General features: G+C 33.7%; 1 protein-coding gene across 5 annotated transcripts; it reads right to left on the bottom strand.

Moving 5' to 3' along the window:
- Positions 1-6,332: 6,332 nt before the first annotated feature.
- On the bottom strand, positions 6,333-15,183 carry LOC114181564. Of its 5 annotated transcripts, none has more exons than XM_028068044.1 (11): positions 15,029-15,183; positions 14,898-14,951; positions 12,607-13,033; positions 12,361-12,497; positions 11,623-11,736; positions 11,458-11,541; positions 10,549-10,722; positions 9,257-9,410; positions 8,755-8,915; positions 8,516-8,642; positions 6,333-8,381 (listed from the first exon to the last, which is right to left on the bottom strand). In XM_028068044.1, the coding sequence occupies exons 3-11, from the start codon at positions 12,922-12,924 to the stop codon at positions 6,696-6,698; spliced, it is 2,955 nt and encodes a 984-aa protein (XP_027923845.1). In that variant the 5' UTR covers positions 12,925-13,033; positions 14,898-14,951; positions 15,029-15,183; the 3' UTR covers positions 6,333-6,695. The 5 variants fall into 5 exon arrangements, with proteins under 5 accessions (XP_027923845.1, XP_027923848.1, XP_027923847.1 ...); XM_028068047.1 differs by having other exon boundaries at positions 6,333-6,880; positions 6,947-8,381; positions 14,898-15,176; XM_028068046.1 differs by lacking the exon at positions 14,898-14,951 and adding an exon at positions 14,796-14,854 and having other exon boundaries at positions 15,029-15,176.
- Positions 15,184-19,430: the final 4,247 nt, after the last annotated feature.

Below are 19,430 nucleotides of genomic sequence, written 5' to 3'. Positions count from 1 at the left end.
TTGTTTTTTTATTAGTAAGTGTAAAAATATCCCTTCAGCATAAAAGAAGTCATAATTTTGGATTTGTCTTAGTAACTTTTGATTTCAAATTTAAGAACCATCAAAACACATTTTGGAAGAAATTTTATGGACAATCTCTGTAGTTTTAGTACTTGTAATTTGTCTAAAAATAACGCATACTTTCCATTTATTTATTAACTATTTTTTCTAATTTATTCTCCAATAAGTCATCAGTGATTGATAAATGAGTGAAGTATATGTAATATATTTATTGAGGGAATAAAGCTATATAATACAATTGTATAAAAAAATAAATAAATTTATCATTTTTTTTTAATCTGTGTAAGAAATCTTAATCTGCAGTTAAATTGGGAGATAGCATATTTTTCTTATTCTTATACTTATAGTAACTTGTTACTTATTTTTAGTAGCCCTTTTTAGGAATTTAGTACTTTACTTAAAACATAACTCTTCTAATCTTTTTTTATATGTAAAGTGATATCGCACATTTTGGATTGTAAACAAAAATGGTTTAACTTAGTAATAAATGTGAACTTCAGTTAGAAGATGAATATGAATATCTTAAAATGATCACACGTATGCAAACTATGACAAGCTAAGAATCTATTAAAGAATAAACTATTGGTTATAAAAAACTAGCTGTTATAATTATAGCTCATTCTTTAAGCCATATTAAAGGAGATATATCTTGGGTGAAAGAAAATAAAAAATAAAAAAAGACAATGAAGAATCTGTTTTGGTGTTCTAATTTTTTTTATTTTTATGCAGGTGGAAACTAAGAAGAGAGAATTGCGTTTTTTATCTTCAAAAAACGGAAGATGGCATGGGAAATGAGAGCAGAAAAAATAAATTGGTATCTAACTTTTAATTTTTTTTTTTTGAAACAAAAGAAAACATACCAAGAGTGAAAGATGAATACAATATATGATAAACTTAAAAGACAAATAGAGAGAATATAAAAAAATATTTCAATAAATTTTGTTAATATTTATTATATTTAATTTTATATTTTATTATTTATTAACATTAAATATTATATTTTATAAAAAAATAAAATATTATATTTTATAAAAAATAAAATATTTAATTTTATTTAATTTTATTAATATAATATATTACATATATTTAAAAAAGAATTAAAAATTTTGGGGAACCTCACGATAAACAATAAAGGTTTGTCCCTAGAAACAATGTGTTTGGAGAACCTTAAAGGTTTTTAGAAATGGCTTTGGCAACAACCTAAATTGTAACACCCTTTGTAGATATTACTTGGTAAAGCAAAAATATATAATTAAAGTAAAATTCAACATCTGATACCATTCCCAAGCGCGAGAAAATTAAAAACTTTAACAACGGATAAAGTAAAGATACTTCATAAATATTTTATTATAATACAAAATCAAAAGCCAAGTTAAAAGGAAATTACAAAATAGCCAAAACAAGTTTCTTAAATAAAATCTCTACAGCTAGCCCTCGCTTCGTTTCTATGCCTCACCATCATCACCTGGATTATCATCTACTTCTTTGTGACAAGTCACACGATCATTGCCAGACACAAACATCAAGGGTGAGCTCAAACAAAATAAAACACGCATAAATAATAACATAAACACCACACCCAAAGGAATGAACTCAACAAGGTTCCCATTCTTAAATACCATTGCACCAGAAGTACATATGCAACTGTAGTCTCATGATCTATATGAGATTTAGCACATCCAATCATATCGTGTACACACTTGACCATGGACTTAAGGATATCATATGCTTCCACGAACCTGTCTGTTCATGGTTGAACCTCTACAAACCTCCCCACTTGTAGTCCAACCTCTACGAACCTCCCCGCTCGTAGTCCAACATGCATGAACACATCCAATTACGAACCTCTGTGCTCGTAACACCCTCAAGTGTGAGCACAAAACATACAAACCTCCCCGCTTGTATCCCCATACCAGAGTACAACTAATACGAACCTCCCTGCTCGTATTAATCACGAGTTCCAACTCAATTACGAACTTCCCCACTTGTAATACATGCAAGCATATCCCAGACCAAGGCCATCACAACTAGGCATGCAAAACACACCACAAACGCAAACTGCCACTACATTATCGCCTGGCGAAATCGTAGAATAAGTCGTCTGGCGGTTCCATCTAGAGCTGTCAAAACGGGTAACCTGGCCCGACCCAGCTCAACCCACCACGGGTTGATGATTTAGTGAGCCAACCCAACCCGGCTCACTTTTTAGCGAGCCAAAAAAATTCGAACCCGGCCAGGCTCAACATGGGTTGGCAGGTTAAACGGGTTGGCTCACATGTTCACTTAATTAAAAAAAATACAATTTTTTTTAGTCAAAACTAAATTGTAATTCTAATTAAAATCCAAATAAACTTTAATACAATCCAAATACAAACCAAAATAAAACAAAAATACAAATTATTTATGTGTTGGATAAAAAAACAACCTAAGACCTAATTGTAGAGCCCAACTTAATAAAAAAATAAAAAATACTTGTGTGACCCTTTTATCTACAGTTTGGTAAGCCAACTCGGCTCACCACGGGGTCAACCCGGATGAGCCGGGTCAAAAATCAACTCTTATTGAAATTTGTAAAAAAATTTCAACCCAACCCGGCCCGAACCTGTGGTGAGCTGGGTTGGCTCGCGGGTTCTAACCCATTTTCACAGCTCTAGTTCCATCACATCGTCGGTTACCACATGCTCCAGGGACCCCGCCCCCCTGTTTGTAGCTATCGCTTCGCTGTCCAATCTGCTCCATCGGGCACTACACCAGTAACACAAATTTTACTAGTTTAGGCACCGTAGAACAAATTCTAACACACCAATCATCACATTCATCAATTTCATATATATATATATATATATATATATATATATATATATATATATATATATATATATATATATATATATATATATATATACTTCACAAATTGAAATTATGCCAACACTTAAATTTGACAAAGAATATAGCATGCTCATCAAGAACTTCCAAAAAACAGAAACTAACATCGCATACAACTCCTACAAGGTCATAACTTACCTTAAACATCACCTGTAACATTCCATGTATTCCAATAATTCATACCCAATCACGTTTAACATTCTCACATAATCATCTTTCATGAATTAGACCAACCATTATAGTAATCTACCCATTTTATCACAATACCACCTTAATAAGTCCAAGTACACCCCAATAGAAATCCAAGCCACAACCATCACAACCAAATGCAAATTGCATATGTGCATTGGTTGTCGCCTGACAACAGGCATGTACCGCTAGGTGGTGTATCATCAGATTCTGAGCATAACTCAGATTTTCTTACACCTGCAAGAAAATCCTAAAACCCTAAAGATTCTACCCAATCATTCAATTTGCACATATAGATACACCACAATTTTACGCATGCAATCACATTCCGAAAACCATCATGTATGTGAAATTGTAAAATCACCAAAATACATAAATCACACATGCACAACCAACAAGCCTTTACATGTTTTACATATAAATGATTATATTATCATATCACACGTATACATGTAAAATAAAATGAATAATTAAAACATCAGACTAACGTACAAGATTCAAACTCAAGACCCTTTAAACCCCTTAAACGCACCAAGCATTCCTACAACTTGAGTTACCATTGCTCATTATTCTAACTTAACAAACCAACTCTTTTAGATGTACTTCCAATCCACAATTATGGTTAATTAAATATTTATTCTTTATTTAATTTTTTCTAGGTCTTACATAAATGGAGGTGTTAAATGTTGTTGATGGTTAATTGGGGGAAGAAGGTTCAGTGTTGGATGATGTGTGGAGTTGAAGGTTGGTGATGATAGAAGGGGCATTTTGATGGAGGAGAATGAATGATTTCGAGTGAGGAAGACGATAAAACTAATTTCATACATCAATCACATTTCATTTCTTATTTTTCACATGAAACTAAAATGAACAAGTGATATGACACTTTGTTTGCTACGTAAAAATAAAGAATACTAATGTTGTTGACTATTAAGAATTGATTCTATGAATCTCAAAATGATAGAGACCTAACTAGAACAAACTTTGAAAGAAGTACTAAAACTAAAATTTCTTAAGGACAAAAAACATAATTAATGTATATTTTGTAAAACCCATCGAAAAGCATAAGGAAATTTTAACTTTACTTTATTAATTAACAAAATTAAAAAGTGAAAACAATATGAAATATTATTTATTAAATAAAATTCAAAAAAATTAAGAATTAATAAATATCAACAAAATATGTTCACATAAATAATATTTTTAAACATAAATCAGACCTACCCAATTTGAAAATGACATTATTATTCTTTCAATCACGGTTAGTCTTTTTAAATATTATTGTTTTTACTGGACTGAGATGTCCTCTCAGTCTCACACGTCTTTCTACACTCTTCGCACTACTAGCTGAGATGTCATCGATATCTTCTTATTAATATGTTCTCTTTCGATGCAGTGACGTGAAACTTCAATCGGGTACTCTACCAAGACACTCCGCTCAAATTAGCAGTTTGAAGTATACAGTAAACATAGTAATAAATCAATCACTAGCATACCTCGTGAACAATGACTATATATAATACCTGTATAAACCTTGACCTTTATAAGTATAGGATATGTAATTTTATCTTGTTTTAGGATTTCTCTGTAGGATTAATTATCCTTAATCCTTTCTTATCTAATATAGGTTATGATTTATGGTAATATTGTCAACATGTACATATGACGACATGCCGGTCAATGGGTTGGTCAAGGTGTCCACTCTTCAACCTCCTAATACAATTATACTCATAAATATTATAAAGATCTAAAAAATGATATTTTAGAATTAATAGTGGTTTAAAAATAGTGAGAATATATTATTTAAATATTTAAAGATTTAGCATAAGTTGTTTTGTTGTAAATGAGTTTCATTACTTTAAAACACATCATCTCTCTAAAAATTACTTTTCTAGAGTTCTCTAACTTCTCTCTAAGAGTTCATTCACATAAGTTGAGTTTTAACCCTTTTTTTTTGTCCAATTTTGTTTTCTGTTGCATGTGAACCTTTTTTCCTTGCATGCATCTTTTTAATTTTCTTTATAAGTCTATATTGATAAGTGATCATAATGGTATGTCCTAATCATCTTTGTGATGTTTCTATCTGCAGGTAAACCATCCTATGGAGCTAAAGGTGTTTTGATGAGCTTGTTGAGAATTTTTAACACATAAGGGAAACTAGTCTGTGGTTTTAAACTTTGATTTCTATTTACTGAACTGAATAATGTATGTTGGCATTGCATAATTGAATTAGTATAAGCTTGATAAATCTATTTTTGATTTGATGGTGAAAGCTGAATTCATGTGTTGATTTTTGTATAAATTGTGATAATTTTTATGGTTATGTTGATTTGGATAAGTGAATGAATGAGAGAATCATAATTTGAATAATTGGGCAGATATACACCTTAGAAAGTGTTTTAAAACTGGTTAAGCCAAAAGAAGAAGTAAAAAGTACTAATTTAAGTAAGTGAAGAATTAAACTCCCTCATTCTAAATTGTGGTTTGATACTCGAATTGAATGAGAATACTTTAAATTGAGCAATTGTCCTTATTGGTGTCAATTAGAGTTTGGTTTATAGTTGTTTGAAATAAAAGAAAGGAGTAGAGATACCAATTAGAGTCAATTGATCAAGCTAGATCCTTCCTATTCATTTTATGATTTTTTATACGGTGTTGGGCGGTAAAAGAGGGACTTTGTTGATGTGTTGTCTTCTTTCTACAAATGATCACCTTATAAGTGAGAGCAAATGAAGATACATGTATAAAGATACCTCTTGAAGATGAGAAATCAACTATCTAAACTGTGAGACGATATTAAATCATGTTAGATATAATCTTATCATAGACTCATAGTATAATAGCTTAAAAATGTATATGATTATCATAGTCCAATTTTGTAAAACTGTACTAATATACTATATATATATATATATATATATATTTATATATTGAATTATCTATTTTTTGAATATTCATAATAAAATATTTTATTTTATCATTTTTTTAATCAAATGTAATAAAACTGCATTTTAGGATTATATTGATTTAAAAAAGATAATAATGGAGCTTCATTTTTTAAAACATAAATCTTGAATTCTCCAAGTGAAAAATAAAGAGAAAACTATTATTATTTAAAATAATTGAAGATATTTCTATAAAAAAAAATGATCAATTAGAAAACGATAATCATACACGAGAATAAAAGCAATTGAATATGAGCAAGAAGTGAAAGGTGTGACTCAAAAAAGAGGGAGCAGGCTCCAGCATTTCTTACTTCCAAAATTATTAAAGAATGTCTCTCTAGAAGCAAAAGAAAAAAAATAAATAAAAAATAAGAATAAAATATGTAACTTGCCTAATAACCTTGGTTTCTTTCCTGCGCATCTAATATCTAGATATGTACATGGTGTTGAGTTGGGCTCTCGGTATAGGTATGTACAGAAACCTATCTCCTCTCACAGGGTATGTATACCCACCTTCTCTGGATCTTGCTTAAGTCAAAATTCTATCACATCAACAACTGTGTGCACTTCTTCTCACTGTCAAGCTTACATCGCTAACATTTGGTAAAACATTCACTACCGATTCCATGACCTTAGGTATGGCTTTCCCATTTGATCATGTAATGATGAATTCTGATGTGGCAAGCTCATCCATGTTATATCATCAGGCACCAGACCACTAGCTGCTTCACGTCCGGTGAAGTAATCTAATGGATGAGAAGCCGGTGGTCCAATTGTGTTCACCCTTGGTGTACCTGCATCTACTAATCCATAAGTTCTCTGTGCAACAAACTGGTCAGTATTTCTAACTGAATCATAAGGGCTACCTGAACGTAATTGATTACACTCTGACAGAATACTAAATAAACTCTGATCAGAGCTTGCTCCGGTGCCAAGACTTTGACTTGAAAGACTGCCACTGTCAGATCCGTTCCAGCCACCACGAATTTGATGATCGGCAGGAAACCAATGATGACCAATAAAATCTCCAGTATTTAAGTGAGATTGGGAAGGCCCAGCTATACGAGCATTATTAGAAGCCCAATCGGTCATATTTACTGCACCCAATGGATCTTGCCTGGGTATTAAATGTTCTTGTCTGGGGATTATTGGATCTTGCCTGGGTACTAATTGTTCTTGTCTGGGGATGATTGGATCTTGCCTGGGGATTGAGTACCTTCCTCCATCTGAATAAATATTATGAGACATGTTTTCTGGCATGAAAACTTCAGTAGCTCTCCTGCGGCCCTGGTCCAATGTCAGTGACGTTTGCAAGGGCTCTTTGAAATGACTGGAAAATTGACCATCACCCATCATAACATTGTTAGAAGTCTGGAAATCTAAATCAGCTCCTTTCTGTTCACGATGATACGGTAACAACCCCTCGCCTTTGAAGAGAGATGGAAGTAAGACACTTCGATCCTGGATTTGGTAAGAGCTGAAAGTCCCATCGTCTAATTGCCTACCTAGCAACTCTTTCCTTGTCTCTTGACGCAAATCAGCTTCAAGATCAATTATACGGGTTGGCTGATCTCCACTGGCTTGAGGATTAGCCAATGATAACCCACTGGCAGTGTACTCATGAGTCACTGCAGAATCATAGTATGAATGTGGCATTTCAACTCCTTGCCAGACATCACCACTAGAAGTGAAAGGCGTTCCTTCATCAACGGAAACATCCCGAGAGTTCATATTCCTTGAATACCCATCTTTATTCGGTGAAGTATTATTTGATTTTGATAGAAGAAGATTCTTTTCTGTATCCACACTCATGGGGTTGAACTCTTCATCACCACCAACATAAGAATTGTGCAGGGACTGATGCTCGGGGGACCTAGAAATAAAATCTTCATCATCTTTCAACTCAGACTGATCTCCATCCTTCACCTGACCCTGAAGCTCATCATCACCTGAGTTTACATTATCCTCCCCCTGATCTTGAAGTTCACTCCCTGAGCTCACATTATCCTCATTCTGATCCTGTAGCTCACCTCCTGCATTCACGTTATCATCATTCTGATCCTTCTTCGGCTTGCCTCCAGAGCTTATGCTATCCTCATCCTCATCCTGAAGTTCACTCCCTGAGTTCATGTTGTCACCGTCCTGATCCTGAAGTTCACTCCCAGAGTTCATGTCCTCATCCTGATCATGAAGTTCACTCCCTGAGTTAATGTTGCCCGTGACCTGATCATGGAGTTCACTCCCTGAATTCACATCATCCTGATCCTTAAGTTCACTACCTGAGTTTACATCATCCTCTTCCTGAGGGAAAATTTTTAAGTAACAGCTATTATGAAAATATGCCCATGATATGGGACCATGGAAACTGATACAAGATATGCAACCAAATTATACCAAATTATAGAAGACTCTAATAAGAAAACTCTACAACAAACCTCTATGAATGAATTTGATCTATCCTTCATCTCTGCAACCAAAGAGTTTATCACAGCATCTCTCTGTCTCTGTCTCTCTTTCCAGTTCACATATGCTTGAGGGAGGTCTTTGTTTACTAGTAGCAACCTATGCAAATAAAAAATATTCTATTGAGAAATCACGAGAAAAATTTTAAAATGTAATCTGTTCAATCATAACCTATTTGAAAAATATATAGCCACGTGAACATTTCACTAACCAATGCTCCTGCAACTTCTTCTTTTCCTCTTTGACAAATATATTGTATGGTTGTACATCAATTTTTTCAAGGTTACCCAAAACACGGTTAAGGGACCTAGATTGAATGCTTTTACCAGACTGCTTCATATTCTTAACAAGTTCATGCTGCTGCCTACTAATCTGAAACAATGCATAAAGAAAACAATTAGCAAATGCCCTAACAAAAAATATCTTCAGAAATACTCCTCTTTTGTTGTTATTAAATCCATATAACTGAAGTTACACTAAAATACCTAACCAAAACAAAGCAATAGGAAAGAAAGAAGACACCGGAAAAAAATAAGTCAGCCACTGTCCCAATATTTACAAGTTTCAGTGTCAATAATTGATTTCACATAACTGAGCAACTTTTGTTGTTCCTCTAATAATTGATACTAAAGAGATAACTGACCCGGCTACCATGCTGTTTCTGTCAATTAAGTATTGCTTGAAAAGAAAACAAAATAAGTGGAGAGCCCAACCTTGATATATGACATGTATTTGTCTCCATCACTAGAATGACTGTTACGTTTGGGCAGTTTGTCTCCTGTCTTGGGCTTTTCTCCCACAGGCACTTTGTCCAAAGTATCCATCAAATTTCTGGACTTACCTTTAACAATGTCTTTTTCAAGCACCCTGCCAGACATATATTATTTCATGAACATATTTGCACATACAGTAGGACGTATAGATTAGAATAAAGCCAAATAAACCATTTGACTGGAATAAAAAACCAGAGAATTAATTTTACCCTAAATGAAATTGTTCCTAATTACAGTTGTCATTCATGTACACTCAGTTATGTGATCACAGCGAAACAGGGACAAAAACTTCAAAACAAAAAGTTGCTAGATTATGGATTACATTGAAGATCATTGTGCAATGGAAAAATATTACAAAAAATATAAGGTGTAGGTGACATTTTAAGTACAACGTCAGAGCTTATTCAATATTACCATTCATCAGTCCAGTAAACATCACAAGAGAAGAAGCAAAACTGCACTAGGAACTCTTGCATTGCTAGTTGATGTTCCAAAATAACAGAACAGTCCCCAAAGTGCAGGACAAATATGCCAACGGATTTTCTTATCCAAAGTGTCCTTAAATTTCCTAAAGCTATAAGTCCAGAAAGTGAAGGTTTGGGTGTATACATTAACACTAACTACAGAATAAGATTTCCAAGAATTGCTCATGGTTATTTTGTTTTACCCAACTTTAAGAGATCAAGCTTGTAAGTTGATAAGAACCTACAATAACTAACCAAAAAAATAAAATAAAATAAAAGGTGTAAAAAATTCCTTGTCTTCAGGTATAATGCACTGTGATGATGATGATGATGGCAATGATGAAGGGGAATCAAAAGGAGCTCTAAAGAAGACAGTACGCCAATGACAAAAAATAATTATAGCATCACAATGAGAAATAACAGGTCATGATATTAAACTATTTATACAGATTGCATTAAACTCTAAAATGTGAGTTTTTTTCATCGGGTTGGATGACATACGTAATCAACTTAAAGTGAGTTAGGAAGTTCATTAATTGGTGCAGAAATCTTAATAATCCTAATAAGCAATCTTGACCCATGTACAGATATATTAAATTTCAATATCACAGCTTTAACAGAACAATCGTCTACTCTGCTTAAGAGATGGCTAATGGAAGCACTAATAAACCAAAATCACTATAATCATAAAGAATTAAAATTTGACAGAGATTGCTGAGTCAAGAGAGCCTATAAGTCCTAAATATTGCAGAAGAATTTATTAGTTACCTTCTTTGAAGTTTATCATCTTTTCTCAGTGAGGAAATTTGGTTGTCACTACTGCATGCTTTATCCTCTGCATCCCAGGAGCATGACTCAGATGTCCCTGTAACATTCCCATCATGATCATAAACTCTAGATTCAATCACTTTTGAGGGTATTCTTTTCTCTACACGTTTTGACCTGTGTAATCCAACAATTTTACGACATTAATGAGTAGTACTAAAAATTCCAAGAAAGAAGGAACAGAATCTTATTAAATACAAGTTCAGTAATCAATACTTTTGAGTGCCCAACAAGAGATCACATGTAGCATAACAGAAATACTTGCATATCAACAAAAACAACTAATTCCTGACAGTAGCACTCATCATAACACTACCTCTACCACAAATAATTATCGTTAATAAGCCAACTATCGTCCATTTAGCACCCGAAAATAAAATCCACCAGTTTGTTTCACCAAACAATCATCATAGAATATCATTCTACATAGTCACAGCTAAACATCAACTGAAACAAAATAAAATATTGATGCTTAAACAATCTAAAACTGTATTAGTAAACATATAAACTAGACAGATACACGTGAATAAAGAAATTGTTTACTGAAGACAGTAGTCAAGTGGAAAATAAGGGAAAGTCCCATTTGACCATACAAACATAGCAGAAAAGATTCTTAGGATTTTACCATCTTAGATTTCAAGTAACACGATGTCTCAAACTAATTAAGAATCAAAATTATCATCTGAAGTAGAATATGTATTGACCCAGCTTGTGCAATAATGAGCTATCTTGTTACATTCAGGGAATAACCAATGCACGTATCGTAAACAGCAAAGATATCCTTTTAATAAAAGGAACTACAGAATGTCATGTTCTAATTTTGATTCCAATAAAGGGAAAGTAAGTGACAACCTCCACGTCTTTTGCACAATCTCCTTTTCTAGATCTTTACAGCTTTGCCAGCTTTTCTTCAAGTTGGACAGAAATCCTATCATACTGCAAAATATGAGAATTACAATACTGGTTAAAGAACATGCCAAAAATGATACATGTTGAGCATGTATAAGGATTACTTACTCATTGTGATAATTATGTATGTGCGAGTAGTATTCTCTCTTCTCAGATTTAAGATGCTGTTCCCGGTAAACAATCATATCTGGATGAAGATCACCTAAACAAAGCGAAGCACCCCTGCAAATATATATTTTAGACATTTGTGACTTTGAAAAAGAGAAGATTTTCATGAATGATTAGCAGATTAGATAAATGGCTTACCATGTCTTAATGATATTTTTCTCCAAAAAAAAAGAGGATCTTGATGAGATTGCAATATGATTTTGTCATAAATACAGAATGCATAAATTATAACAACCCAGATGGGTATACAGATGATTTCCTAATTTCCTAATGAATATAAGGAAAGAAAAAAAAAAAGAATTGGAGCTGTGAAGAACAAGACAGAATTACAACCAAATAAAATCATTTCAAGTTGCAAAATTGAGAAATTTGTGTTCAGAAAAAAAGGAGACCCAAGAAAACTGGTAAGTGTGCTGTGAGATAATAAAGCCCAGATTGAATCTAAAGTAAGCACCAAATGGAATTCATAGCTGAAATATGCAAAGTAGTAATGTTGGTAAACTCAACCCAAAGGCCAATAATAAAACTAAATGACACATTAACTCAACAACAAATCCACTGATTTATTGAAATTTAAAGAAATTGTCACATATAGCATGTACTTATGAGATAAACTGTTAAATATAGCAGAGTGAGCACATAAAGTATTTAAAGAAAAAAAAAAGAAAGAGATCTTGCCATTTCGTGAAGGGGTTTCCAAAGTTGAAGTTAATCCCAGTGAGCAAATCTTCCACAACTTGATGTGGCTCAAAGCCCCTAGGAAGAAAATTCATTAGAAGGTTTCTCTCATTTTCTGAAAGAAGGTTCATCCAAACCTGCCAATTGCCAAAAGTTTCATAGAGGATGATTTAGGCATAATTCCCAGACAAAATAAAATCTATTTTCGACTGTAAATAATAGAAACATACCACAAGATGGTATTACCTCGTATGAAAGCACATCACTTAAATTGTCCAAGTCAAAAATTTCTTGAGGCACTGTAAGCACATCTGCCACGAGTTTGTGACCATTGGCAACAGAGTTGATAAATGGTTTGGTTTGTCTCCAACTGATGCCAACCTGTTCTCTCTTAGCAACAACTTTTTTCTGATTACCATCCCACTCAACAGAGATGTGAGATCTCATGTTTAAATCATTTTGAACTAATCCCAAATTCTTCCTTTTGATCCTTTGTTGCTCTCTGGAACCATAACCAGCAATGTTTGCACCATTTACTCGTTTTCTCCTCTGATCAGCAGCCATGGACACGAGAACAATTCTTCAAAAAAACACTATACCAAAATATAGCAAAACACCACCTTCTTGACTTCTAATGAACATCTTTCATCCATAAACGACCTCACATGTGCCACTGTGAAACAATGTCAATTATATCAACTTTCCATTTCCAAGTTTAACATTCAGAAAAGTTAAACAGTATTATCTCTATGAAAATCACCATCCTTTACATAATATCTTTTAGCATTCTTGGAATTTAACGCATCATTCTGTTCTTATCATTATTCCATAAGAATAATTATTGCTAAGTTTAGAAGAAAAGAAAAATTTGATGCCATGCTTATTATTAGAGGCGGAAATTCCCATGCCAATGAAGAGAGGCAAATGGCTATAACAAATTAATGTTTGCTTTTGAACCTTTTTAGTGGAATGTTTGGCTAAAATTGATTTTGAATCATTAGATGTGATTGACAGGTCTATCTAAATTAATTTGTATCAAAAATTACACTGGAATTTATTTCATCATTCCTAATTAATGAAGATTCAATTTTATCTTTATTTTCTTTACCAAACATAAAAGCAGAATGAAAAATAAAAATATCATTCCACTCCTGAGCAAACCTAGCAATAGAACAGAAATGGCCATTCCTCTGACATTATATTCTAATAATGAAAACATCAAATCCACACATTAAGTATGCCCTTAGAAGTATCACATCAACAAAACACCCAAGCAACTTAAATTCAGATAACATACAGAAAGGGATTTTATTCATAATGAATGCCTAAGAGAAGCATACCAATATACTATAATACCAGTTTATACACTTGTCTTGTAGTTGCACAACAAAACAAATGTATAATAATTTACGCATACCGACGACATGAGCTTAGTATATAAAATTAAGCTTATTTTTTTCAGGCTTTCTGAAAGAGATTTCCAAAAGAAAATGTTTCCCACTAAAAGAATGTTTTTACAGTGGCTTTTCATAGGATTTCTAGTCTCCACAAAGTAATGAATGCATATTGCCTGTTAGAATACATCACATACCTTGCACATTTCATAATAATTCCAATAAACAAAGTGAATCCTCTTCAAATCAAGAAAGAACAGTGATAACAAATACCGGTAAGCCACAACAGATGGACAGGACACAAGCACATATTTGAATAGTTCAATCAAAGTGGGTGGGGACAAATGTGAGCTTTTCGAAGTTCAGCCCATTCATAACACATGCAAGTACAACGAATCATGTGTTCAACAAGTCACGAGGATAAATGATAAAATATTGAAAACCACCAATAGAAAGAGAAAATCATGCATGCTCACGAAAAATGAAAAAAGAAAAAACACTGTATATCTGTTGTTTAATGGAGAATCAATAAAAGATTAAATCAATATTCCTTATACAAAAAATTATAGTTTTTAACAGGTCTTCGCGAGGCTAACTGCTTAACTTGATGTTTACAATTATTTTCAACCACTCACAAGTCTATATTTTAAATAAAATCTAAACCTACCATCAGAAAAAAAAAAAAAAAAAAAAAGACACCACGCACACTCACTAAAATAAATTACACATCTATTGCTCAATGGAGAATCAAGCAAAAAACTAACAAACATTCCTTGTACAAAGAGTTTTAGTTTTCGCAGGTTTCCAAACAGCCACACTGGTAGAGCGCAAGTTCAAGTATCTAGGAAAAACATCAACCGAGTAATTTCAACAGAATTACAATCTACAATGCAAGTCAAAACTCAAACCAGTGCTATTCAATCATCCAAATCACCAAACATAGTGAACCCTAGTGGACCACACTCAAGCCAAAAAAAAACATCAAAACACAAAAAAGAATAAAAAATTTCCATTCAAGAAACAAGCAAACCACCGAATTACCCCTCGAATTTCAAAATTGCATTCGAGTTACCACCTTGCGCATCCAAAGCAGCGAAACCCTAAAAATAAAAAAAAAATAAAAAACACTTTAAGAAAAATTACCAGTGAATAAATTTGTCTCGCCTGTTCCAGCGACACGCCAAGCAGAACTTGAAGCTGCTCAATTAATTTAACTTGATGAAAAAAAAAAAAAGTTCAATAGAAATCGAAAGAGAGATAGAACAGGCGATAACCTAAGAGCGAGGGCAGAACAAAAGAGAGAGAGAAAAATCGAGGAGGTGGAGAGAGAAATGTAGAGAGAGAGAGAGTGATAGAAGGTTTGGTATTATTAAGAGAGAGCATCGAGGGAAAAGAGACACACACCACAATTGGCAGAGAGAGAGAGAGAAAGAGGATCAGACGACTGTGGTTTGGTTTCCCCTCGAAACCGTTATTTTCCGCATCGAATCTTGATGCAGCTTCGCGCGCGTGTCGGCTCGGCTTACCGGCTCTGCACGTGCGAGTTGCTTAGGGTATGTTGTGGATGCGGTTTGTGTTGGGTTTAGGATATGTCAACGACACAACGTGAAGAAAGAGGGCATGTGTTTTCTTTCTTCTATTTTATTTTATTTTATTTGCCTATTTTTTATTATTTATTGTTTATTTCTTTGTTTAAAAGGTGAATTAAATATGGGAATTCCATTGGGTGTTGGTAACAATCATTATAATTAAAATTATATGGGACGTTGACTTTGATGTCAACGGAACAGAATCTAGGATGGTAGGTTTAGATACATCGAAATAAATAAATGCGTATATTATATATATTTTGGGATACGCCTCTTAATGGAAATTTTTGGATTGTGATTTGATTAAATTTTGATATTAAATGGGCGATAATGAAAAATGTTTTAGTTATAATTAATTTAAAATTTAATATATTTATTTTGTATAGTTAATTATAATGTGTACGTATATATTATTCATGCCGTAATTGTTTTGGATATAGTGTATGTGCTTTTAATAGGAACTATTTTAAGATATTAAAAGGAGAATATTTTTATTGAAAATTATATAAATTATGTTAAAAATAGAAAGAAGGCACCGTAATCTCAATAAAAAGTCTTCTTTAAAATTTTAACTAATTTTCTTATTACTTTTCAACACTTGACTATTATTAATATTCTTATCGGTTACGTAAGATGTGCTACAAGATAAATTAGTTTTGCAGAAATTCTGAATTGTGTTTGAATGAAGATATTTGGATGTGATATTTAAGGTAATATGCGAGCAGATTTGACATTTGAATTTGGTATTTAGGGTAATATGGAATTAAATATAATATTTGGATTTTCATATATTATTAGTTAATTAATCACAATACTTTAAAAGAAGGTACTAAGATCTTTCGAGCCTAATGTGAATATACAAAATTCCAATCAAAGAAAGAATGAAAGCGAGACTTTATTATACGAGGGAATGTCTTTGTTGAGGAAATAAACTACAAATATTTTTCACAAAAATGATTTTTTACATTAAAAAAATGTGTGAAGAATAAATTTATCATAATAAATAGGAATTTTAGAAACAAAAAATTGATTTAAATGAAAAATAAATTTGAGTAAAGCTTGAAATAAATTCTACTACTCAGGGATGGTATCAGGACGGGAAAGAGTTTTGTTACCTCATATATCTATCTCTAAACAAAATTCATTTCATCCTCATACTCAAACCCAATGAGTATGAAAATTTTGTCTTATCTCCGATCCCATCAGATAACAAGTATACATTCATACTCGTGCTCGTAGCAATACATGTTTTCTTATTGTTCCAATATTAGTTAATTAACTTTTATAAAATAATAAAAAATTCTTACAAAGAAAACATAATATTATCTGTTAGAAAATGATTACTCAAATAATATTAATAATAATAAAAAATATGAAATAATATAATAATAATTATTAAAGCAGTGATAATATTAAGACATATATATAAATCAATGAATATTAATCAGAGATATAATGCTATTAATAATAAAATTATTATAATAATAATAAATAATAATAATAGATAAAAATAAATGAGGTAAGGAGTAGAAATATCCTGGATTTTGAGGCACGCATAGCGCTATACTTAGAGAGAAAACGCCCCTACTGCACAGTGCTAAACAAATACACAATCATATGTGTTTCAAATCATATATGTTTCTCTCCCAAGATACAACAACCCGTCAGATTGATCGAGTGCAGCGAAGGATCTTCGAACCTTATGAACACCATTGTCTTAAAGATAATATAGAGAAGAAAAGAATAACACTTCTAAGAATGACTCTAGTGTTTGTTGTCTCTGTTGTTGTGTCTTTGATGAGTGCGTATTTTTGCCCTCATTTAATGTTTAATTCTGGGTATTTAATTGAATTTATGTGCTTAAAGAGTGATTTAATTGATAATTCTGATAATTAGGTTGTTTGAACTTGTGTGATAAAAATGTGTTAAAAAGTGATTTTTAGTTGCATAAATTATTTTTGGATATTTTCACGTTTGTTAATGCAGCTGAAATTAAGATTAAGCTTATTAAAGGTGGAAAAATAAATTGATTGAAATTACAAAACACCTTTAAATAAGGCTAAAATCAAGAAGTTCTGGAAAAATCACTTATGTACCCCTAGTTTTTACTTATACACTCCCCTCTTTCTAAAGTGGACTACCAAAATCCTGTTCTGCACCCCAGTTTCTACTAAGTTGCACCCCTCCTACCACTTAAACTCCACTCAACCAGATGCTGCCATGTGGCAATCCTCAACTCTTAAAATTGGCCAACCAGCACATGCCGCGTGGGCTTAATCTCCACTAAAGAATTTGAGCCAATAACATGTTGCCACGTCATCATCTTCATCTCCACACAACCAGAAACCCTAACCCCCATCTTCACCATGTTTTTGCCGCCGGGAGCACCAGCACCACCGGTGGCCGCCGCCTACATCAAGTCCGGCCACCACAGTTCAGTCTTCTTCTTCCCGCACCAGCAGCCATGGCAGCTCACTTCCATTGCTCCATCCTTCCTCACGCTCGTGAGAAACCAGTAGCGGCACGGCTATCCTTGTCATTTGCGCGACCATCGTCCGCAACTGCAGCGCCTCCATTTTCTCACCGCACCTGCAACGCCAGCAGCCCACAACAGCCGTCACACAACGCGTAGTTCATCCCTACACCAGCTTCATAGCCACTGTGACCAGCAGCGTTTCTGCAACTATTCGAGCAGCCAAGTCGCCGGAGAATCGCATCCTCATGAATGCACCTGCAACAGCTCCATCTTCACATCACCATTCCTTCGCGAGCACACAGCGAGTCAACTTTGCACCGTGCGAGTCCTTTCGAGCCTCCATGCGTCAGCCACCACAGTTTCTGCATCTACACCAGAACTCGTCAAGATTTGCGAAAACGCAGCCACCACGCTCATCTTCATCCTACAACCAGTGACCCCATCATCACCATCCTCCATGCCGGCCAGCCTTTCTTCTTCTCACGCTGCCACCACAGAAATGCGCTGGAAATTGTTAGATAATCTTTAATCTTGTTAGATAATCTTTAATTTTGTTAGATAGTATTTAGAATATATTTTAGATTATAGAGTTGTTTTTATTTAGCAAAGTGATAGAAATTTTATATTTGGTGAATTAGATTTAAGTTAGTTGTTATTTTAGTTAGTTGGAGTATATAAGATTTAGTTTGATAATATGGGGTATTAGATAAGATTAGATTAGATAAAGATTTAGTTTGGTTTGTAATTGGCTATATAATAGCGCATTCTCCATTAATGAAAAATACCACAATGAGTTACATTGTATATTCTTCTAGTGTGTGTGAGTTTTTTCCAACAAAGTGGTATCAGAGCTTTATGCTCTGAGTACCGAGTGAAGAGAGAGAGAGGGAGAGAGAGAGAGAAAAAGTGAAAAAAAAAAGTGTGCGCTTGAGTGCTTTGAAAAAAAGAGAGGAGATATGGCTAAAGTTGTGAATGGTATGACGGTGCCACAATTAACGAAGAAAACCAATTATGATAATTGGTGTCTGCAGATGAAGACCCTTCTGGGATCCCAAGATATTTGGGATATAGTGGAGAGCGGATACGAAGAACCCGCGGAGGATGCAAATCAAACGGTGGCCCAGATTGCCGTGTTGAAGAAGACGCGAGTGAAAGATAAGTCGACTTTGTATTTTTTGTACAATGTTGTGGACGAGTCAGGCTTCGAGAAGATTGCAAACGTTGCATCTTTAAAGGAAGCATGGGATATTCTAGAGGTTGCATACAGAGGGAACGATCGGGTCAGACAAGTCCGACTTCAAGCTCTTAGAGGAGAGTTTGAAGGGCTGAAGATGGAAGATAAAATGCAGGTAGCCGAGTACATAACTCGGGTAGAGAAGGTGGCCAACCAACTCAGCAAGAATGGAGAGCCAATGCCGACAAGCCGGGTTGTGGAGAAAATCTTGAGATCATTGACAGATGATTTCGAGAGCATTGTATGCGCCATCGAGGAGTCAAAGGACCTGTCAGTTCTCTCTGTGGAAGAACTTGCCGGGTCATTGGAGGCCCATGAACAAAGGAGAAGGAAGAAGCACAAATCGCGTGATCAAGCACTAAAGGCGCAACTTGATT

The sequence above is a fragment of the Vigna unguiculata genome, chromosome 4 (assembly GCF_004118075.2).
Source record: "Vigna unguiculata cultivar IT97K-499-35 chromosome 4, ASM411807v1, whole genome shotgun sequence".
Taxonomy (NCBI): Eukaryota; Viridiplantae; Streptophyta; class Magnoliopsida; order Fabales; family Fabaceae; genus Vigna; species Vigna unguiculata.
The sequence above is the reverse complement of the archived record's forward strand: the minus strand, read 5'-3'. Positions and strand labels throughout refer to the sequence as shown.